The sequence below is a fragment of the Ochlerotatus camptorhynchus genome, unplaced genomic scaffold (genome assembly GCF_037179485.1).
Source record: "Ochlerotatus camptorhynchus isolate MF236.1 unplaced genomic scaffold, CSIRO-AGI_Acam_v1.1 ptg000102l, whole genome shotgun sequence".
Lineage (NCBI taxonomy): Eukaryota > Metazoa > Arthropoda > Insecta > Diptera > Culicidae > Ochlerotatus > Ochlerotatus camptorhynchus.
In genome coordinates, this window is record NW_027040592.1 from 4246228 (window position 1) to 4271444 (window position 25217).

A 25217-nucleotide genomic window follows, 5' to 3' on the forward strand; every position below is an offset into this window, starting at 1 on the left:
GATGAAGTAATGGTCTGCGGGCATGTTGGAAATCATCCCCAATGCGAAGTTGATTGCTGCCAGCTCAGCAACAAAAACGGAACAAGGTTCCTGAAGTTTGCGGAAGGCGCTAGAGTTTTCATTGAAGACACCGAAGCCAGTGGATCCATTGAGACGGGACCCGTCTGTAAAATATCTTTTCATGCAATTGACTTGTTGTTACTTTTCAGTAAAAATACGTGGAATAATAATAGGTCGAAGTTGATCGGGAATCCCATGAGTTGCTTGTTTCATGGTCAGATCATATTCAATTGAGGAACTGCGATTGGTGAAGTGAACACGGTCTGGAGTATAACAAGGAAGACACATATCTGATGATATGTAGTGGTGGTAGATTCTCATAAATCGAGATTGTGTGTTCAGCCCAAGAGTTTCTTCAAAATTAGCAATTATAAGTGTGTTCGTCACTCCGCATTTGATTAGTATTCTGAGAGAGAGCTCCCAGAAACGGTTCTGGAGGGGTGTTACTCCTGCCAGAACCTCGAGACTCATGTTATGCGTTGAGTGCATACAGCCTAGAGCAATACGCAGACAACGATATTGAATTCGTTCCAATTTTATTAGGTGACTTTTTCTTGCCGAGAGAAAGCAGAAAGAGCCGTACTCTAGAACAGAGAGAATAGTTGTTTTATAAAGCGTTATGAGGTCTCCCGGATGACCACCCCACCATGTGCCGCAAATTGAACGGAGAAAGTTGATCCTCTGCTGACATTTTTGCTTCAAATACGTAATATGGGCATTCCAAGTGCACTTTGAATCAAACCAGACCCCAAGGTACTTGAAAGACAATGATTGAGTAATGTTTCTGCCCAAAAGATTAAGATGCATTCGGGCTGGGTACCGCTTTCGAGTAAACACTACCAGTTCAGTTTTCTGCGGCGAGAATTCGATCCCTAGATTCATAGCCCAAGAAGACAAGTTATCTAAGGAATTTTGCAATGGTCCTTGCAAGTCCACGGCATGTGGACCTCTTACGGAAACCACACCGTCATCTGCAAGTTGTCTTAGCGTGCATTGTTCTGCCAAACAGTTGTCGATATCTTTGACGTAAAAGTTATAAAGAAGAGGGCTGAGACATGAGCCTTGGGGCAGGCCCATGTAGCTAATTCTGGAAGTTGTCAGTTGTCCAAGGGAAAAGTTCATTTGCTTTTCTGACAACAAATTGTACAAGAAATTATTTAAAATTCCAGAAAGTCCACATCTGTGCAGATTGTCTGACAGAATTTCAATGGAAACTGAATCAAAAGCCCCCTTAATGTCCAAGAATACTGAAGCCAATTGCTCCTTGTGTGCAAAGGCCAGTTGAATATCTGTGGAAAGCAGCGCTAGACAATCGTTTGTTCATTTGCTCTTGCGGAACCCAAACTGTGTATTTGATAGCAAGTTATTTGATTCGACCCAGTGATATGCACGAAAGCATAGCAATTTCCAATTTCCTAATGCACGAAAGCATAGCAATCGGACGGTATGAGTTATGGTCAGACGCTGATTTGCCAGGTTTTTTAATGGCTATTACTTTGACCTGTCTCCATTCAGGCGGTACAATGTTGTTTTCTAGCAAGGAATTGAATAAATCTAGCAAGCGTCTTTTAGCGATATCTGGGAGATTTTTCAGAAGATTGAATTTAATCATATCGCTTCCCGGTGAGGAGTTGTTCGATGAAAGAAGAGCCATAGAGAAATCCAGCATTGAGAATGGTCTATCCAGAGAGCCGCCGCTAGGAGACGCTTCTCGAAGAATATTTTGTGCTGGAACTGAGTCCGGACAGACCTTTTTAGCGAAATCGAATATCCATCGGTTGGAGTATTCTTCACTCTCATTGAAAGATGAGCGGTTACGCATGTTGCGAGCCACCCTCCACAAGGTGTTCATTGAGGTTTCTCGTGAGAGTCCCTCGACGAAATTGCGCCAATAACCGCGTTTTTTTGCTTTGATTAATTGTTTCAGCTTTGTCTCAAGCTTTGAATATTCCTCGAAGTAAGTGGAGGTTTTGTGTCTACGAAAAGCTTTGAAAGCATCAGATTTTTCTACATACAATTTTGTGCATTCTTCGTCCCAACCAGGTGTGGCTGGTCTCCTTTTAAAGGGTGCACTTGGAACTTTTCTTTTTTGTGCTTCCAGTGAGCTTTTGTAAATCAAATCGGCTAGGAATCGATATTCTTCCAATGGTGGAAGCGCATCTATTGATTCGACACCGATTGTCACCGCCTTTGCATATTTCTGCCAGTCGATGTTCCTTGTAAGATCAAATGGAACCCGAGATGGTTCTGCAGAGTGAGGGCCACACTTTATTGAAATGATGATTGGCAAATGATCGCTACCATGGGGATCATTGATAACCTTCCACTGACAATCCAATGATAGCGATCTTGAACACAAAGATAGGTCGAGTCGGCTTTCTCGAGCCGGAGGTTTTGCTATACGTGTCGCTTCACCAGTGTTCAAAATAGTCAAATTGAAATCGTCGCATAAATCGTAAAAAATAGCCGCTCTATTGTCGTCATATAGATCGCCCCACCCAGTACCATGGGAGTTCATATCACCCAGAATTAATACTGGGGATGGAAGAATCGAAACTAGATTCCAGAGTTGACTACGGCTAATGGAGGTTCTTGGTGGAACGTATACTGAAGCTATGCAAAGATCTTTGTTCTTCACATTTATTTGGCAAGCAACGATTTCGACGCCGGATAGAGCAGGAAGGGAAATTTTGTAGAAAGGGTAGCACTTTTTGATCCCTAAAAGTACTCCTCCATAAGAATCGTCTCTATCCAGGCGAATAATGTTAAAATCGTGGAAGTTGAGTTCTTTATCGGAGGAAAGCCATGTTTCACAGAGAGCAAATATATCACAATCAGAATTGTGAAGTAAAAATTTGAACGAGTCTAGTTTAGGCACTAGACTACGGCAGTTCCACTGTAGCACAGTGATCATATCTTCAACCTCATTCGACGAATTATCCATCGAAAGATATGATTGATGCAAGGAGGGGCCATGAAACAGTCAATTGCTTAAGATATGATTCTAACGTTGGAAGCAAGGCAGAAACTAAGCTTCTTAGAGGGTCTTGTATGTTGAACATGTTTAATATGAATTCCACAATGTCCGAAAAAGCTAGCAAACCTCGTTCGGACTTGGATTTCTTTTGAGAAGTTTGAGGAGCAGCTTTTTTATTTTTTTTATCTTTGTTGGGCAATGGCGGAAAATTCTTGCTGCATCCAGGGATTGGATCAACAGGAGCCTTCGGTTTTGTTTTTTCATCCCCATTACCCTGGGAATTTGGCAATCGTCTGGAGGTGACTTTAGTTTTCTTACGGCGCACTTTCGGGGAGGGGCATTTTCTTTTTGAGGAACCGTCTATTTTTGAAGGTGCGTGTACCACCGTAGAATCACCTTCATCGGATGAGTCAGAGTCCGATTCTTCAACTGACAAAACCGAAAATTGGTTTGCATCTTGGACGGCTGATGCAGCCTTCAACATTTGAGCATATGTCTGCTTGGAGCGTCCAGAGATTGAACGCTGCACTTTATCGGAGTGCTGTTTGTACATCGGGCACTCCTGCAAGGGGTGAGGATTCTCGCCACAGTAAGCGCATTTTACTGATTCTTTGTGGCAAGAATCCTCTTTGTGGTTTTCACCACATTTGCCACAACGAGTTTTGTTGCCGCAATGGCTGGCCGAGTGTCCCAGCCTTTTGCAGTTGGTACAATTATATACCCTCTGTACAAACAGTCGCACCGGAAAAAAAGCACCATCAATTTTAACAAAGTTTGGGAGAACTGAACCTGCGAAAGTCACCCGGAACGAGTCTGAATGTTTATAAACTTTTTTACCGTCTAGCAAAGATGCTGAATGCAGTTGCCTTACATCCAGTATCTTCACTAGCGCGGTAGCGAATGTCGAGTTTTTAAAAGTTCCCGAGGCATGTTTCAAGTCCTCGACAGTCAGACTCGCGTCGGAGACCACGCCTTCTATCTCCACATCTCGAGAAGGGATGTAGATGTTGTACTCAACACTAAACAACTCGTGATCAGCAATTTTATTTGCCACATCATAAGTCGGTGCTTCTACACGCAGTTTGTTGAATCTTTCTTTGTGTACCAAGATTCCCGGATACTTACGCAGCAAATCTCTCGTTATGTCGAGAGTTTTCAAAGGTTTATTTTTGGGCCGAAAAAAGACAACCCATGGTCCTTTCGAAGACGGTTCATAGTATCTGGTTCGCGTAACGTAGGCATCGCAACCACTTAAGAAGGAAAAAAAATAAAACCTTCACTAATTAATTAATTTTAATTACTAGTAATTAAATTTTTTGCCCGACGTACGAACAAATCAAAAAGAAAAAAAAAATCGAAAAAAAAAAAAAACTTATATCTACTTGCAAAAAGTTGTCTCACTATGACCCATACTCCCCTACCAGGGGTGAGAGACAGAGTCACGCGCCACGAGGCAAAATTGAACTACAATAGGGAGGCAATGGACTTGCAAAATGTATTGTCTAATACTTATGCCGGTTGTAAACAACCTATCAGCCGTTGCAGCTAGATGGTCCGTTTGCTGCTGCTGGTGGTGATGATTGGTGTTGGTGGGTCGGCACGATGATGGAAAAAATGGCTTGACGACCGGATGGATTACCGGGGTGGATTAAAGCTGGATGGCAACTCCAAGGGGCTCGGCCCATGGAATTCCACTTCCTCTGTTGCACACTGGTCACTTGGGGCACCCAATGGGGGGTGAAAAAACCGCTCGGGCGGAAAAAAACACCGAAAAAAAACTAGATGCCGCGCGACTGAGACCGGGACGTTGTTAACCGACTGAGTGTTCAACTAGGAATGCATAGAAAATCCGACTTAAAATAAATTTTTGGCGAACACTTTTGTCTGGTGCATTTTTTTAGAGTACAGGCCTTAATATGTCTGAAGATTCCTAATCTTCTCATGAATTATCTACACTTTCCCTAAATTTTCGAAACTTCATATTGAAATTTCCAGAAAGTCTGGACTTTCTTGAAGTTATTGGGGCAGAGGTTCTTGGAATTTCGGTTCCCCAATTTTTCTCAAGTTCTCTGGACTTCTCTGAAGTTTCCTTGAAGCCGAAGGAACCGCCTTGAAGTTCTCAAAGGTTCCCAAAAGAGCACCCAATTTAATAGACCTTCTTGGAACTTCCCTTAGTACCCCGCAAGACATCCTTCGTAATGGCTTTGATCATGGCATGGTCAACAAAACAGTATGCCAAACATGCCAAGGTCTGAGAGCCTACTAAGAATGTTTTAGAGCTTCAGAGAGGTTGGGAGATCTACTAAGAAATTTGTTGATCTTCAAGGTAGTTCATAGATTTTGATAACAGAACTACAAAACTTCAGAAAATTTTACAAAAAATAAATGAAATTTGCAGAAATTCAGAAAAATTCACAAGAGAGATTCAAGCAAGCTAAAATATATTCAGATCAATTTCTAAAACTATAAGAGAAATTTTGCAAATCTTCAGGGAAATTTGCAGAACTTCAGACAAGTTCAAGAATCTTCAGTGAAAAGCAAAGAATTTCACAGAAGTTTGGAGATCTACTGAAAAATTATTGAACATCATAAAAGTTCGTGGATCTTCAAAACAAAGCTACAGAAATTTGAAAAAAAAATTACAGAACTTCTGAAAAAGTAACAAGAATGGTCATAGATCTTCAGATAAATTTGAAAACCTTTAAGAAAGTGTGTAGATTTTCTGATACATTTTAAAAATCGCAGAAACTTTAATGAATCTTCAGTAAAATTTGCAGAACTTCAGGGGAGTTCGGCCATTTAAAAAAAAAAATATTTATACGATTTCAGGGAAATTTGTAGATGTTGAGAGAAACATTTAAAACTTCAAGGCTTAACTATTTTCTATTTTGGAGAACTTAAGGTAATTTAGAAGATCTTCAGGGAAATTTTCAGATGTTCAGGGTAGCCTGAGAGCCTACAGAGTAATTTACAAAACTTCAGACAAGTTGGCAGATCTACTGAGAAATTTATTGTGCCTCAAGGTAATAGGTAGATCTTGAGATTAAAACTTCGGAGCTTCAGACAACTTTACAGAACTTCAGAAGAGTAGATATTAAGAGAAATATGTAGACCTGCAAGGAATTTTGTAGACCTTCAGAGACATTCAGTAGCTCAAAAAGCTTCACAGTTTCAGAAAAATGTAAGGTATTCAGAAAAATACGTAAAATTTCAGAAAAGTACTTGAATTCCAAAAACAAATCTCAGTGAAGTACGAAAGTCCAAGATTTTGCAGAACGCCATGGAAGTTGGAAATAGATTGATCTTAAGAGAAGTCTGTAGAACTTCAGAAAATTCGTACATTTTTAGAAAAAAATTGCAAAACTTTAGCAAAACTCACAGAGCATCGGGAAAGTTCGCCGATCTTTAGAAGTATTCACACAATTTCAGAGAAATTTGTAAATCTTCAGAGATAATTTGCAGGGCTTTGGGGAATTTCAAAGAATTTCAGATAAATCTTCAGAACTTTATGGAAGTCCAAGAATCCACAAAGAAATTATCAGAACTTTAGAGAAGTTCGGAGATGCAACCGACTGCATCGTAGTGGACGATGAGACGTACATTAAAGCGGATGCCAAGCAGATCCCTGGCCTGAAGTTTTTCGTCGGCAAGTCCCACCTAGATGTTCCGGAGAAGTTCCGGAAGAAGAAGGTCTACAAATTTGCCAAGAAGTACTTAGTGTGGCAGGCGATCTGTGGGTGCGGCAAATTTAGCAAGTCGTACATAACGACCGGCACCATCAACGGCCAACTGTCCTTCCTCCGGTCCCACGAAACCGGTGATGGAGTGGTACAAAGCCAACGATGTTGTTTTTGTGCCGAAGGAGGCAAATCCGCCAAACTCGCCAGAACTTCGCCCAATAGAAAAATTCTGGGCGATTATGAAGGGCAAGCTCCGGAAAACAGGGAAGGTCTTCAAAAACGACAAGGATTTGAAGAAAGAGTTGATGAAAGTGTGTAAGAAAGATGGCGCAAGTGTTGCACAGGATTTGATGGGTAGCGTTAAGTCCAAGGTGCGGGCATTTAGCCTAGGAGAGGAGGTTGAATAAACCAACTTTGCAAAAACATAGCTAATATGTGTTTATTTACTTCCTGAGAGTTTCAAAAACATCCGACTGAAAATGAATTTTTGGTGATCATTTTTTTTTTCGAGTACAGCCTTTATTCAAGAAATGTACCTAAAATTCTCACAATTTTCCTGATAATCATGGAACTGCTCTGAGCTCTTGGAACAGCCTGAAGATACGTAACTTCCCTAAAGATCTTTAAACTCAACCAAAGTTTTGGAAACTTCTGTAAACTTTTTTTTTCTGACTCCAAAAAAATCCAGAAATCTGTGGGAGTGTCTTGAAGCTACCGGAACTCAACTTAAAAGAACTTAAATTTTCCCATAGTTCAGGACGCTCTTGTAGTTCTTGAAATCACCCTGAAGTTTTCGGAAACTCCTTTAATAATTTATTGGATTTTCGAATAAATTTGCTGAACTTTTTTCTGATGTTAATGGAACTCACATAAAGTTTCCGCAATTTTCCTAACTTTCATAGGCCTCCAATTCTTCAATGAAAACGCCTGCCGATTGCGATCTGCCTCAACTTGTTAGCATTCTTTGTTTAAATGAAACAAGAGACACTCGAATTGACAGCTCCCACCGCAAAGTTCGTCGACTGCGTGCAAACGCCCTAATTATCCACCGACTTCTGCGATGATGATCCTCTCGATCTTCTGCTCGGACAGCTTCTGGAATTAATCAAATTGAAACGTCAACTCACACCAAGCGCCAAGACGCCGCGACGAAGCAACGGAGAAATTCTTTAAGCGCATCTCGCATACGATCCGATCGTATCACACATGTAAATGCGCTCGCTCTCGATCTCAATGGTATTGCATGGTTTCAAATTGCCCTACATAGTACCAAACATTCGCGGGCGCACTGAGGATCATCATCAACATCAACGACGACGACGCAACGTTGAGGGATTTAACCGCAGACCGAGATCCGAATGCAAATGCTAGACGGCAACAGTGTCCCACGTGAGTGCGATCGCGATTTGCTCGTGGGACACTTCTCCGACCACTGGGCCCGATTGACAATTCAAACTATTTAACGATCATCTTGCACAAAGTGTTGTAGATCGATGTTGCAGCGGAGGGTTTTTATTTAACGAGGAGGACGTGTTTCAGGAAAATCCACGGACGAACCATGCGGAGACCGGAGTGCCAGCCCACGGCTGTAAAATGTGCGCACGATCGCATCATGTGAGCGCAATCTACACATTTTTACACATGTAGGTACTCACAGACAGAGAGAAGAGATCCATTTAATGGGAATTGGCGTCGAACGGAAAGATTGCGATAAATTTATCAATTTGCATATCATGTGCGAAGGAGGTAGGACAATCCGGTACGTGAGAAGTGTGCCGCTCGGAATTGCTGGAAAGTGATCCTCTATTACTGTGGAGCAAGTGGTTTCGCACAGTGGAGCTTTTGTTAGGCAAACCTTAAGTCCGGCAGCACTGCTTTATCAAATTCGGCAACAGAGAAAAATATGAGCCTATAGCAACACTGTTTGAACTGTTTTGACAGCAGAAAATTACGCAGTGTTGGCAAATGTTTTGTATCAACTGAACAACTTGACATCCACATTTCCTCATCACATCAAGCTATCAGCATTTCCTCTGATAGGCCTATAGCAGTCTGCCGCCCGGCCAAATTGGCATCTACTGCCTAATGGCAGCGGCACATTCTTTTTCTTCTTGTGAAACTTGTATTTAGTACCGCCGGGCGACACGTCCTGCATACTAAAACGTGTAAAACGCGGACCGACGATGACCGACGTCCATTCGGCATCAGTTCAACCGAAATCCAAACAAAAATAAATAAAACTGCTTGTACGGTTGTATCGTATATGGCGTTGACAGCGCAACGCGACGACGAGGCATTGATCTTTGGGTTGCTGCGATCGTGAAATACCTCTCCATGCGCCCAACAGTGTTGTTGTTATTATTATTATTATGGTTGTTGTTATTGCTACCGATGGTTTGCTGAAACAAGCAATCGATCATGATGGCAGAGCAGAGGTCGTTATTATTTTGTGTAAATATGCTCATTGGCGGCCTCCACCGGGTCGGTTCTCAATGGACCGCTGCGCTAGCTTCACTCGTATTAAATGATAACGTTGGCCATAACGATCGTATTTAAATGATTATGGTTCGCAGGGTGGCATTAAATGTAACCTGCTAATTACCGCAATTACTTGAAAACAAGGCCGTTGACATATGGCGCCACCCTGCCAAAACGGTTGATATTTGAAGACTGGCAACATTGCTACACGGTAAATCATGATTGACATCTGCCTTGTACAACTGTTCATCATTGACCCCCTCCATGGCATCGGATAAACGACACCAAGCAGCCATTTATTGTATTCATAAAACAAACAGCGATAAATTAGTGACAAATTGGTCTATTATTATTTCGCCACCATAAAGAGTAGTTGGTGGAACCCTTTTTATCTGATTTATGCGATCGCAGCTGGCTGTGGGGGTCTCAGCCTACTGCGCTAGAGGGAAAAGTCATCGTTCCAACTCTGGGCGACGGCACCGCAATTTGCAAGGGACAAAAGGGGAACCACCCCCCCCCCCCCCCCCCACCCACACTTTCGTCTTCTATACGGTAGCGCTTCTTAAGACCGAGCGCGGCAAATGGCACACGATCAGGTACCAAAGAGGATTAAATTTCTCTATTTAACAGAAATTTACTGCCCGCTGCACTCTCAATGCAGTGGAGGACGTGTGGTGAGAAAAAAAAACCGTCCAAGATAGCGAAAATTGATAGTCCGCGGCAAAGCGCAGCGGTCATTTGTTAGGTCGTTAAAAAGGGGTTCGACATTTGCCGCTTCGCTTCTGTCGGATTCAAACGTTGAATAAAAATGTATATACAGAGGTACAATGTCGGAAGGTGGTGCCTGCATGCAAGTGCATGGGGGCTTATCAAGATGTTTGTGTGTACAGTTTCCTAGAATTGGAAAGTGCCGGCTAACCTAACCTAGCAGGGGACGTGACGTGCTGTAAGCTAGGTTAATTTGGTGCATTCCAACGTGCAAAATTATGATGGATCGGTGTACTGAGAATGTCTATATTTTGATCTATAGATATTGTCACACAAACTTTAAATCATATGTTTAAAGCCGGGATTTTGCACAAACCATTCGAAGCTAATATGGAGATAAAAGAATAGACAAACAAACATAACATCCATCAGTTGTTAATCGAGCACGCATTTAACGGTCAATTCAAATGTTTCTTAGTTGGTAGAATCGATACCAATGGCGTGCACAATAAATTCCTTTGAGTTTGACGTTTACACACTATCTCCATCTGTTGAGCGTTCTGCCCGAGGGGCAAGACATTTTAATATTTAGATCTAAAAGATTAACTAACATTTTCCAATACATTCCAATATTTTCTTATCTCGCCTAATGCACTGAACGAAAACAACCGCAATACTTCGAATGTTTATTGCATTGCTCAAGCCCTTTAACAATATGCTTTCGATGATCGGATGATTGAATTCGTCAGCAGCTGATGAACATCCATATGACTGTCATCCAAATAAAGGATGATAACAGTTTTGGGATCTCCCTTAGCTCAGCTACAAAGCAAGGCCATGCTGGAGGTGGCTGGGTTCGATTCCCGGTCCGGTCTAGGAATTTTTCGGGTTGGAAAATTTCTCGACTTCCCTGGGCATAGAGTATGATTGAACTTGCCACACAATTATACTAATGCAAAAATGGTACAGGCATCGGAAGCGCTCAATTAATAACTGTAGAAGTGTATCTAGAACACTAAGTTGAGAGCACGCAATAAGCTAATATGCGATATGCAATAAGCTTGAAATACGAAGAAGAAGAAGAATAAGAAGAAGAAGACAGTTTAAGAATAAGATGGCTTACAAATGCTTTAAATTAGATTTATAGTTTGATTGTATGTACATTTCCATTTTGAATAGCCATTCCATCATGGATACAAAAATCTTTTGTTGTTAGAGGAAACTTCCTCCACCATGAAATAGACAATCTTCGGTTTCCACACTTTACTAACGTTCGCAGCACCTCTGATAGCGATGGCTATGTTTCCACCTCGTTTGTCAGATCAGATCAGCAAATGACATTCGATACCATATGCATTTCAATATTGGATAACAATCAAATAAATACGAATTTCAACTGAGGTCTATTCGCTTCTCGTCTCAATATTCATCCTGTATTCGATAGGAGCATCATTTGATTGCAAAACAACCGTCATCCGGAATCGAAAAAGCGATTTAAATGCTTCGATTTGAATGGTCTGAGGTTTCATTCGAAAAGAGCATGATATTTTGGTACAGTGTACTGATTCGATTTTTGGGTTACTTTTGTGTTCAGTGTTCTATTCTGTCAAAATTAATACGCGCGCGAAACGCTACACGGCGAATGAGAACGACCCAAATTTGAGTTTAGTTCACTCATAATCGCCAAAAGTGCAGGAACTCAGCGATGAGTTAATTTGCCTCATGTTTTCCCAGGTTTTTCCAGGATTTTCCAGGGAAAAATTCCTAAATTTGAGAAAAGTAAAGATTGGATTCACTCAGTCTATCGGTACTACTCCGAGACTGAATAAAATTTTCGTCAATTTCCTCATTTTCCGGCAGATTTTTTAGGTTTTCCACAGGAAACCATGAGACAAATTTTACTCATCGCTGAGTTCCTGCACTTTTGGCGATTATGAGTGAACTAAACTCAAATTTGAGTTGTTCTCATTCGCCGTGTAGTCAAGAGTATCGAAGACAAAGTAATATTTAGGCTGTGTTCCATTTGGTGAATTTTCACTTAAATTTGACAGATGGAAAATTCTCAAATAAACCTGCTATTCGAGCAGACTTATTTCTGATATATCAGGAATCAATTTTAACAACCACGTTTTCAAAAATCGGACGATCGACAAGAGAAGGATTTTCGAAGAGTATAATTTACTTTCGAAGTGCCAAATTTAAATGAAAATTCACCAAATCAGGAGAAACAAGTCAGAAGGGTATAACTCGAAACGTAAACAATTACTTTGAACGTCGATTTCTCTTGAATGATCACACACCCACGGAATCTGACTACACCAGCTCATAGAACAAACATTTCTCTGTCAGATGATTTAATTAGTCTGAGTGGATGTGTTGTCATTCATAAGAAACCGACGATCCAAGTCATTGTTTATGTTTTGAGTTAGAGCCTTCTGACATGTTTCCCCTGGAAATTTGGTGAATTTTCACATAAATTTGACACTTCTAAATAAAATATTATGTTCGAAAATCTCTCTGTTGTTGATCGTTCGATTTTCGAAAAGGTGTTTGTCAAAGTTGATTCCTTGTCGGTCAGAAACGAGGGGGAAGACAGTGAGAAATTAAGAGCAATCCAGAGTAACTCTGAGGAACTCTTTTGCTCTCTGATGAACGATTTTATTATCTCGATTGTTTTGACAGCGCAGTCCAAGCAATGAATGTTTTTGGTATAAAGGAACGTTAGTTTTTTTTCAGCCGGTGATCTATGCCGTAAAAATACACTCAATTCATTGGAGAACCTGCTAGCAAAACAAACATCACGCAATAGCATCGTTGTTTTAATACAACATAAATGGGGCTAGGTGGGCGTCTGTAGGGGTTTGGTGGAATAGTTTGTACGTTTGTATTTTCCTGTTCTAGCAATCGAGACCCTCACAGGATTCATCTTCAAGCACATCCCAAGTAACAATTTGAGTTTAATGAGGTTTCTGAAGACCATGAATTAGACTTGTAGAATGCTTTAAAACTATGATAAAACTTGCAATGTTACTTGGAATGTCCCCACCGGAGCGGGTAGCCGGAAGGAAATATCCATTCGCTTGCTCTAAGCATCTGGATGCCCAGTAGTACGGTAGCAAGATCCTGGTTAATTTCATTACCATTGCAAAGAGAAAAGTGCCCTGTAGAAAGCCATCATCAGTGTGATTTAAGAAAATAGCCAAAACTTCAATGAACGGGTAGAAAACATCATTTTCTTATTTAAATATTGCATCCATTTATTTTCTTCATTCATTGTTTTCGTTTCGTTATCGAACTGACATTTGCATGGTCAGATTCCAAAACTATAAACCCTACTAATTAGTTTTTCGTCACAAATTAGATCAGATCCCAGAGCAAACCAGAGTAGCTCTGAGCAACTCTGAGTAAAAGAAGTGCTCAAATGAAAGTCGTCTTCCTCCTCGGTCAGAAACAAGTAATTTCTGACCGACAAGGAATCAGCTGTGACAGACGCTTTCTCGAAAATCGGCCGATCAACAGCAGAGGGATTTTCGAACTTCTTAATTTATTTTCGAAGTGTCAAATTTAAGTGAAAATTCACCAAATGGAACACAGCCTTAGTAGTGCGCGATCTCGCACTAGAATCGGTGAATAATAGAGGAGTGCACCGTTGTATATCATAGAGGCAACTCTAAGATCAGAAGGTCCCGAAGAAACGTGCTCAACTTTTTGGCTCAGCTCGGGTACTATCTTCGGTTTCAGGAACTAGCCAATTATGATGCACCCCTCGAAACATAGGAAAATCCACGAACCCCTCATTTTATCTGTCAAACTTTCATAGCGAATCGAAACAAACATAGTGTAGTACTTGAATTTCGACTAGAATGGGATACGTTAATCGATTTGCTTGGACCAATAGACTAGTCAAGTAGTGAGCCAATTTAAAATCGTTAGCTTCCACCGGTTTCGCCTAACACTCCTCCTCAACGTAATGCCATCGGTCAGTCACAGTCCGATCATCTGAGCTTCACCGCCCCAAGCAGCTTCGTGAGGATATCTGTCTTCATTACTTCAGTCAGTCAGGTTTACCACACCACGATCAACCAAGTCACGAATGAAACACTGTTTAGTCTCAATGTGTTACTAATTCTCTCAGACTGCACAAAGCTCAAACACCCTTGACTGTCCTCGTGCACCAAAATAGGGTCCGTCGCCTTGTCCACACCACCTCTTGGCACGCCTCACCAAGGGCGACGTACTCAGCCTCCATCGATGATAGGCTAACACAGCATTGTCGTCGGCTCGTCCATGTCATAGCTCCTCCTCCAAAGAACAAAACGAATCCAGTCAGGAATTTCCTGGTCCTGGGATCACCAGTCGGAGTCGGAAAACACTTCCAACTTGCAAGCTCCCCCAAGTCGTAACCGCCCGTCCGCTGTCCCTTTTAAGTAGCGGACAACGCGCTTGGCCGCAATCCAGTCAACTTTCTTCGGGGTTTCGAAGCTTAGTCCAAATATAGAAGTACTTGTCGCGATATCGGGTCGAGCACAGGTAGCGATGTACACTACGGTATTTCGTATAGTCGGTGAATTCTTCGAGTTTCTCCTTCAGCTTCAGGTAACCGGTATCCATTGGAGTCCGTGCAGTTTTCGCATTCTCAAGTCCTGGACTTCGAATCAACTTCTGAATGTATTGCTGTACTCCCAACGCTGAACGCTCCATCAGCATCTCTGCGAATCTCCAATCCCAAAAAGAACTTCGGATCAGCTCGAAGTGGTGCTCCAGCTCTTCGTACACCCGTGTAATCGCCTCCTCAACTGCGCATTCGATCAACAAATTACCCACCTATACGAGGATATACCGTACGCGTGATAATGTTTGCACCATTGAGCAATGCCAAAATTAAAAAAATTCTCACAAATTTCGTTTCCGATTTTTTTTATTTATTCAAAGGAGGATGTTTCTCAGAGTCTTAAACTATGTTAATCATCGATCGAGTTTCAACTTGCTGCAATTACGGCCTCCACACGCTTCCGGAATGCACGGCAGGTTCTAATAATGTAGTCTGGATCCATTTCTCTTCAGGTACGGGTCAATGTTTGTCTGAGGCTTGCTGTACTCGGGTGGCGTTTAGAACAGGCCTAGGCCTTCATAACGCGCCATATTGAGTAATCCAGCGGATTAAGATCGAGGCTGGATGGCGGCCACATATCCGTCGCCCAGAACGGAAGATGTTCCTGCAACCACTTCTGAGTGCGGTTCGAGGTGTGGCACGGAACCCCATCTTGTTGAAATACAACATTTGGCTTCGGACCGTACTGTTCTTTGATCCACGGAAGAACATACTTACTTAAAATCTCGATGTAGACCTCCGTATTGACCTTGTCGCCTTCTGGAATGAACACCGGGTCCATTTTTTTGCCATCGGAAGCCACCAAACCAAACACCATAACGCTAGCAGGATGCTTGGTCAGATACACATTCTTGTGCTCGTCGGCCACGTCTTCTACCGGAAGAGAACTAATATAGCGGTCGGTTCTGGAATTTGATACGGGATCAACGGTAAACATGCTCTCGTCGGTAAACAGGATTACCGGATTTTTTCTCTTAAGGAAGTTCAAGATTTTCTTGCATCGTTCGACTCGTAGCTCCCGGATGCGGTTGGTAATCCTGTGAGTTTTTTTCCGTGCCCTCGACTTCGCCCCGCAATCTTCCTTTACAATCTTCCGTGCCGTAAAGTCACTGATCCCGTGTTTGCCATTTTCCTTATTGAACGCACTAGATTCACCCGAATCTTCGTTTTGATAGTAGCGATAACTCTCGGAACCCGAGCTGACATCGGACGACCTGTGGCCACCTTCGCGGATAGTTGTCCTTTCTTTTCTCGGTCTAAAACCCTTTTGACGGTCCACCGGGACACTCCCACGGCGATTGAAATGTATTTTTGCTGTCAAACTAAGTAAATCATTTTCTTTTATACACAGCCTACTACGGTATGAGCTATAGGTTACGTGCATGCAAAGAAAACCAAGGCATTGTATGCACAGGTGCAGTGTTGGCAAAATCAGAAATCAATTGATATTTTTCCGCTCTCATGGGCTCGCAATATCACGCGTGATATTGGAACAAAATATCATGCTTGATATTGATTTTACAAGCTCCTTTGATATTGCGAGACTATTCACAACGTGCAAACATCAAGCTGGGAGTTGACTCGACACAAAAATGATTCCATTGCACATAGTTTTCTTAGAAAGAGAAAGCATAGTTTGCTATCTCTTTTTAATCTTCACCGATGGCAGACGCGAAGGGACTGCTGCAAGCCGTTATGGAAGTTTCGGTTGCAATCGGGTATAAAGCAAAAATCATTAAACTCAATCTCACCACAGTTTGGTGAGATTTGCAGTTAGTGAGTTTTGTTAGCTTGATATTCTGAGCTGCGATATCACAGCTTGCAAAATCAACCGCAGTTGTTTGCTTGTTGATTTTTGTTTACGAAAATCAAGCGTGATCTTGGGCGTTGGTGAGATTTGATTTTTTGATATTTTCCCAACACTGCACAGGTAAAACGGGAACCTTATTTGTACGATGATGCAAACATTATCACGCATACGGTACACCTTTCTTCCATTCCGGGTTGCAACCTAAGAGAAGAGGTGACAATACGGGGGCGAAAATGAACCACTTTTCTGTCAAACGTGAACCAGCTCCTGATTGGCCGATTTCATGTGCGTAAGATAGAGATAGAGATAGATAAAGATAGAGATAGAGATAGAAATAAAAGAGGAAGAAGCCAATTGTCACCTCTTCCTCTTGGGTTGCAACGAACAAGCAGAGGTTGGTGGAACTAGCAGTGAAGCCTTCAGCACACTGGTCATCCTGAAATAACAATTTTGTTTGTTTGTGATTTTGTTTACGACAAATACACTGGGAAAAAAAATCACTCGCACAACTCGGGCTTAGTTTCAAATATATGGTGAAGATAAGTATACTTTTCAAACTATGCTACATACTTGCAGACCTCGCGAATGACAAAAAATATAAAATTTTAAATTACCAAAGGCTAGTAATATTTCAAAGTGCACGCTATTTTGAATCTACAGTAACTGGGTAGATGGCACCCAGTCTTGTAGCCAGTAAGGAGTTGTCAAAATCTGGGTAAACTAGTTTTGTTCTGATGAGTAGACTCTACCCAGATTCTGGATAAATGGTTCTAATTGAAATTTTCCCAAACTTAAACATGGCGCAGGTTTAAAAAGGGAGATTGTTGCTCTGCCAGTGAAATTTTTACTGCTCAAAATATACAATTGTGACGCTAGAAATGTTACAGCTACGGAGCTGTTTTGATTGCGGATGCTACCAGCAGCTATAGTTAGTAAGTATATTGTAAGTTTCTGAACTTTAAACTTTCTTACAATTCAAGGTTATCCAGATATTCTGTGCCACTTTTCTCGGTGACCAATGTTTGTTGTTGTTCTTAATTTATGAAACTTATTTAAAATCAAATCTCAATAAATGGTTAGCATTTGTAATGATATCCTTATTTTGGAATTGCAATGCCGTATTCCGTAGTTATACATTTTTTCGACAATCATTAACAGGCTAGATGAGCCGAGAGATGAGCTATAGTCGGGTGAGGTTATGTTAGATAAAGGGCGAACACGAAATTATTGCGACACCGAAAATGTCATGCCAATTTTCTTATAATGTTTAGAATCAAACCAAAATTTTAGGGTAGTTTTATACATATATTTACTTCAAAAATCAAAAGAAAAGTTAATCGATGGAGCCTTGAGTGTAAAATTGAACGCATTTTCGCTTGATGCCCTCCATCAAAGTCTGTACAGTGTCATCCGGTACCAGTTTCTCAGTTTTTTTTCCATTTTCTTAACATGTCCTTCTCGTCTATGACTGTCTTCTTGCTCTTCCGAAGTTCCCGCTTCATTATTGCCCAGTACTGCTCCACCGGGCGCAGCTCCGGACAGTTTGGCGGATTCATGTCCTTTGGAACAAAATGGACAGAATTGGCCTCATACCACTCCAGGACACTTTTAGAATAGTGGCATGATGCCAAATCTGGCCAAAATAGCGGAGCTTCGTCGTGCTGCTGCAAGAACGGCAAAAGGCGCTTCTCGAGGCACTCAGATTTGTAGATCTCGCCATTTACTGTGCCCTTTGTCACGAAAGGCTCACTCCTCAGTCCGCAAGAGCAGATGGCCTGCCAAATGAGATATTTGTTAAATTTGTCGTCCACATCGAACTTGCTCTTGCCAGTGAAAAACTCCAACCCCGAAATTTGCTTAAAATCGGCTTTTATATACGTTTCGTCGTCCATCACACAGCAGCCATATTTTGTCAGCATCTTCTCGTAGAGCTTCCGTGCCCGAGTTTTAGCCGTCGATTGTTGCCGCTCATCGCGGTTTGGGAAGTTCTGTACCTTGTATGTATGTAGTCCAGCTCTCTTCTTTGCATTCTGGACGTAGCTCTGCGACATGCCGATCTTTTTAGCCAAATCACGGCTTGAGACGTTGGGATTTGCTTTAATCATCCGCTTCACCTTTCCCTCCGTCTTTTTGTTCTCCGGTCCCGGTTTTCTTCCAGCTCCTTTGCCGTGGTCCAACGTCAACCGCTCCTGGAACCGCTTCAACACTCTGGAGACGGTTGAATAGTGAATGTTCAACATTTTTCCCAACTGCCGGTGCGACAGGTCAGGAAATTCCAGGTGTTTGGAAAGAATTTGTTCTCTCAACTCGCGTTGGTTCACCTCCATTTTCGTTGAATCGAAAAATACGACTTCGAGTTTGACAGCATGTACACAATACACATCAAAGAGAAAGTGTGCAAAATTTGGTTGATTTTTACCCAATGGTAAAAAAGTTATGCCCTGTTGAATGTGTCGCAATAATTTCGTGTTCGCCCTTTAGAGCTGCTGCAGCGGTCATATCAACAAATTTCTATTAAAAAGCATGAAGTTTGGGGAAATTCTTTCGGAATCTCGAAGAACTTTGAAATTCAGAACACTTTTACTTTAAAGGATTCTTTGAAATGCAGTTCAAGAATTATCTTATACACCAGTTAAATTGCCACATAAAATATTAGACAACCATCTTTCTTAATTTTTCCCCACGAAAAAAAAGAAGATCAGTGTCAATTAAGTTATAAACCTTATCACAGCCAACGTGTTACCACCACGAGATAATCTATTCCGCAGCCGTCATCGAAGATTTCGTCGACGCAACACGGAACCAACCAGCATTCATCAGTAGCAACAATGCGCACACTTCCACGATTAGAACTTTGAAAGAGTGCCGTCCGATTGTCATGAATATAGATAGCCTCGAACAACCATCCAATAAACAGCGCATAAAAGCCGATATCATAAATTTCCGATACCCCCTTCTTCGCCGTCCCTTCGCTGGAGCTCCTCTTGGATATGCGGTGTGGTATTGTTGTTGTACTCCCATTACAGTAAAATACACAACATGCGCGCATTCAGTTCACAGGAGAAGACGTAAAAATAGCCCCTCGAGAAGATGCTGTTGAAAATTAAGATGAGATTACGTTCGCGTTCGTGCCAGTTCAATTACCGATGGCGATTGAACGCCGCATAGGCAGCAGAGAAATAGATATTTACGAGTGCCCGTTGTCATTCACGTCGTCACTATGGTTTCATTCAAATCGAGGGACGAAGGTCGTAAAGGGATTAATCGTTTTCGACTGGAATCTTTCGTCATCAAATAAAACGAGACGACGCGACCTGGCAACACTGTTCGAAAAGATGTCAACAGTACACTGCGATCTAATTTTTATGCACTTTCCGTTAATACTTACCCTCTTGTCCCGCACATCAGAGGTTAGAGGTATCGGTAATGTTTATTGTCCATTGTTTATGTCGCACCTCCGAGGCACGTTACGTTCTCAGCTCTGTCCGTAGTGAACATGTCATAAAAATATTACATTTATAACCCGCAGCCATTGTTCCGAGTTCGTGTGCGTACCGCACGCACATGGACCGCCCACAATCGGCGGCGGTTGCTCGGAACATCGCCGGAAGCGTCCAACCTTATTAATCATATTTCCAGCTAATAAAACCGTTCCCTTTTTCGATGGGATTAGTTTTCGGCGGGTTCGAGCTCGGATTTCTGCTACCGAATTTGATTCAAAACAAAAGCCGCGTGCACGACGACGACGGCACCGACAACCTGCAGCATAGCCTTAACTGTACTCCGCAGCTGATGAGCTGAGTCACGCGCAGCTTGATCTTTGCGCGATTAGAAGCATGTGTGTCATGTGTGGGACCGGCCTTTTAAGGAGCTGACGACGGCGTCGACTACGGGGTATTGCGCAAATCTTCAAAAGGACTTGAGACGCTAGCGCCCATCATCGTCGCCGGCGGTCGTGGTTTTGATTGAAATGTGAGACGCCACTTGTTCGTTGGGCACGATTCTATCCTTTGGCGACATAGATCTAGCGGAGGCGCGACTCCGTTGGAGTTTTGACCCCAAAACGATTTCGTGAGAATTGCGCTCACTTTTGCTGTAAAAATTGACATAGAGTTACTTGAATCTCCTTCAAAATCAACAACTTTCCTCTTTTCAAGGCTTGAACGACAAGTGCCAATATGTTATTTTGCTGCATAAATGTTGAGGACAACCACGTTGCCATTCGCCTACTTTGTTTTGCTCCTTTTGTCCAGCATCGCTGCTGTCACTTTATCACTGCCGGAGTCACCATGCAAATTGTAAATATGCAATTTAGAACCCTTTTACGTACTATATACCTTCCTCCTTGCATTGCAAGGCAACGCGGCGAAAAAATATAAATACCCGGCAATCAGTCCAATTATGAGTGCCCATTTGTGTTTACGTTGTTTTGTTTTCGTGGCCGTGCGCGATCTTGACTGCGCCGGGACAAGACCAATAAGATCAAAGTAGTCAGTCAGTCGGTAGCAGTAGCCGCGGCAGTAGCAAATTGATGATCGTAAATTTCAGCGAGATGTTCAATTTATTTATCGTCATGTAAGTGCCAGCACCACCACACACGATCATTTTAGTTGGACACGCTGCGCTGATTTAGAATTTGAGAAGTAACCAACACAATCCAATTCGTAAGAACTTCTTTGAAACTTATTTGCTATCACACTTATAGCGAATTCGTTTATTATTCAGTTCCAACCTGGATCGGGTATCAAGATTGGGTCTGCTTGTTTTCTGACAAACGTCAGTTTGCTCGTTTGTTTTTAAAACCTAGCTCAGGTTGAGGTTCGCACTGACAAAAAGTTCGGTTTCGCACTGGGTTGGAACTGGTTCCAACCCCGATAATAAACGAATTCGCTATTAAGGTTTCACCAATTTGTTGCTGTGTGTGTGTGTGTCATCCTCTACCCCTCATTCAGCTGGAGGCGTGGGACAAATAGAACTGCGAATAGTTTGATCAAATCTGATGCTCCTTGATGGTGCCCTTTATGTTGTGAAGATCAGTACTTCTAAAAAGATAACTTATGAGAGGCAAGACTGGGCGTCCTGAAAAAGTTTAAGGAAAAGGATGTACTAATGTCCACAACAGGTACAGCAAAACATCAAAAAGACGCTCTTATTCGCACTATCTATTTAGTGGTAGAAGGAAAAGAAGAGCCACTACCAGGGCGTAAGTCACTCTGACACCTTGTGTTATCAAAAACACTCTTCGACTCACTGAAACACCCTTCAACCACCATGAGAACCAATTTTTCAATCTTTTCTGGCAGCACTGCCTAGAGTCAAGAATGTTTACATTATTTTGATGGCCTTTTTTGTTTTTGTTGATTGTCCAGCAATCGGAAGGATTCCACCGTGGATTCCACAGAAAACTGATCGGGACATGGAAGTAACACTCACTCCCGCAATTGGGACATTGGAAATACAGACAATTTAGTCTCTAGAACAAGCTAAACTGCGCGAATTTGGAGCTTCGCTTCAATGCGAAAGTAAGTTCATTTGACAATGAAAGACGAAATGAACACGAGTCAAGCCAAAACAAACAGCACGAAAACTGATCGAAAGTGATTCTGTTGGTGTTGAAGGGGATCTACTCGAAGAGAAAACAGAATGACTTTCAATTGAAAGTGATGGTTGACAGCTTCGTCGTCGCTTGACGATTTTCGATTGAAAGTGACTTTGTTGGTCCCTGGACGAAATACTTGAATCAACTTATAGAGAGTACGCTTCCGTTGGACCGCACAACTCCAAATTAATCAAATCAAGTACAGCCGTTGACTTCTTCCCTGTGGATTTTGGAAACGACGACACGGTTCGCAAACGTCATGAAGTCCGCTGTCACGCACCTGAATACCCCTCGCCAAGTCCTTACTGATGATTTGTTGAATGACAGTTTCCAGTTTCCTCTCGATGGCCCAAACGTCTATGCCATGTGTGCTGGCAATTCTGCGTATGGGTTTGTCCAGCAACCATCGCTCGTTTGCCGGGAATCTTCTGTTGATACAGACCACCATGTTTGAATGCTACAGCTACCTACTACCATAGAGGTAACTCTAAGACTAGAAAGTCCCGAAATTACGTGCTCAACTTTTTGGCTCAGCTCTGGTACTCTCTTCGGTCCCAAGCTAATCGATTCACTCCTCGAAACATAGAAAAATCCACTAACCCCTCATTTTATCTGTCAAACTTTCATAGCGAATCAAAACAAACATTGTGTAGTACTAGAATTTCGACTAGAATGGGATAGTTAATCGTTTGCTTGGGACCAATAGGCTAGTCAAGTAGTGAGCCAATTTAAAATCGTTAGTTTGGTATTGATTGTTGCTACTACTTCTTGCTTGAACTAAGTTTGACATCCGTCCGTTTCAAATTGAACAGTTGCTCCTCTTCCAACAACCTTACTCACGGAGATAAGGTTCATTTCCAATCCACACAAAACTTGTTGCCGGTAGCTCAACACTGTTCAAAACTTGGCAGAAATTGCCGAGATTCGACAAATAAAACTAAGTGTGTGCATTCATAAGCATATCCTGTGACACGTCAACAATGCATTTGATTCACTTTCCTCCGAATAAGAATTACTCAACTCTCTGCAAATTTGAACCGAAAACCGCCGATGACTTCACACCATACTCAGCAGCCAATCGCGCCTGATGAGCAAACTGAACAAAAAAGATTGTGACATTTTGTGTCTGTTTATCTTGCGGGCGTCTAGACTGTCAATTTTAATTTCAATTTCGCATCGTGACTGACCATGTTTTCCCGCTTGTCCGCCACCCTCCTCTCTTATGATTGCGCTTACTTTTCCAACACAGCGCACTTCCCTGTTTAATTGCCCCGATGACAAATTTCTTCTGCAAATACGCGGCGCTAACGAAATAACCATTTCCTCTATAGTTACGACACAGTTGACAGTTGTTCAGGGAAGAGCGGAACACAATGAAGCAATAAAATTCGCATCCGCGCCTGCTACGACGACGATGGCGATGGCGAGCGGAAAAGCGCAAGTCGTTAAAGGTATCGCACTTTGCATCGGTAATTGAAATTATAGAATGATGGCGATGGGGACGTTCCGACCGGAGTCAATAACTTCTTACACGCTTTCGTCAAGTTAGCTCCTCTCATTGCGCGCAGTTCGGGCAGCAATTTTTGTCGGTAAAATTAGACACATTAATCGGATTGGGCGAAATTAGACGGGCAACAAACAACTTACCTTTGGAGTCAAACGGAATCAGATTGCACCGGTTGTCATCGGAAATGTCACACCGGTAGACAGCGCCACCGTTGATGACGCCTTCCTGATAGGCGGATGTATCGGCCGTGGGTGCGCCGATTATGACCCTGAAACGAAAACAAAACAAAACCGATTTTTTAGAGTACCGTCTTACACGTGGGATGACAGAATCACTTATGGCGTTAAACGGAGCGGAAAATCGATTCCATCTTTTTGAATCTACCTTTAGCAGCAGCAAGCCAGCAAGCAGGCTGCCGCCGACAGACGACCATTTGTTCTGTTTTCAAAACAAATACTAAAAATAATCCCGCACAAACGGACTCCGATCGGGAGGATTTCGAATCTGGCAGCCGCAACGCACACACTTCCGCCGCGTCCGTAGCCGTTCGCGCATGCAATAATTGAGCAATGTGCACTAAACCTTTTTTTTCTTTATCCAACTATAGGCGGTACGTTAGTATTCGTCATGAAAATTAAACGATTTGTTGATACAACAGAAAGCGCAAGCACGTTCTACAGCCCCCGTCTCCGAAAGTCATATAGACAGCTATTTTTAGACCGGACCGATGAGCCGTTCCTTGTTCGTTTTTCGACATTAATTCGATGACGTATGATCGATCGCAGCAAGCTGTTTAGCTGTGCTTGTGCGAGAGTGATCATCGTATCACTGCACGCCGTAGCTGGCAACCATGCACGGCGGTGCGTCAATCAGCTGTCAAATTCTTTCGGTCCAAAAAAATGGACCAATCCATTCCAGAATGACCTAGCCGTGAGAAAGCCGTTAGGTTAGGTTGATTCTCAGAACACCGCATCGCCGTACACCGGCTCATATATAAATAGGTAAATAAGAATGATTCATCAGCGGCGACGACGACGGCGTGATGCTGCGTGAAAATAGAAATTGGCAACGGGCGCTGTCAGTCGGTTTCACTGAAAATTCACGTAAATCACACGGGGCCACGCACGTTCAATGTCTCTTGGCACGGTGACAAATCGGTGACCGGATATCTTCGGTGAGTCAACCTGCTGTATAGGATATGCGAAATTTGCAGCCGCGGATGGGAAATCCGCGCGCGGATTATGGAAAAATAGATTACTTTGAGACAATATGGCAACACTGCTTGAATCACTTTGTTTTGGCGTGACTGTCTGCTAGCGAACAAAACTGAACCAACAAATTACCGTAGAACCCCGATAGTATGAATATGACGTGTTGCTCGACATGAAATGTTTGTTCAGCGAAGTTCACAATGCAATGTAGCCTTTGGTACGATATGAAAATTACACTGAATATATGAAAAATAGCTTTCTTGTCAATTTCATGTTAATTAGTTGAAAATCATAGGCATACAATCATGAAAAATAAAAACAGCATTGGTATGTGTCATAAATTCAAATTGAAAAAAAGGACTGAATAATCATCAAATATTAAGGCTGTGTTCCATTTGGAAAATTTTCACTTAGATTTGTCACTTAGAAAATAAATTAAGATGTTCGAAAATCCCTCTGTTGTTGATCGGCCTATTTTCGAGAAAGCGTTTGTCAAAATTGTTTCCTTGTCTGTCGGAAATAAGTCTGCTGGAACAGCAGGTTTATTTAAAAAAATCCATCTGTCAAATTTAAGT

The 25217-nt window shown here is 42.2% G+C and overlaps 1 protein-coding gene across 4 annotated transcripts in view; it reads right to left on the bottom strand.

Annotated features, from left to right (window-relative positions):
- if (inflated) overlaps positions 1–25217 on the bottom strand; it is a 188840-nt gene that overhangs the window by 115743 nt on the left and 47880 nt on the right. For all 4 annotated transcript variants that reach the window (XM_065219277.1, XM_065219279.1, XM_065219276.1 and 1 more), the window contains exon 3: positions 23572–23699. In XM_065219277.1, the coding sequence (XP_065075349.1) occupies positions 23572–23699 (128 nt within the window). The remainder of the gene's footprint in view (positions 1–23571; positions 23700–25217) is intronic.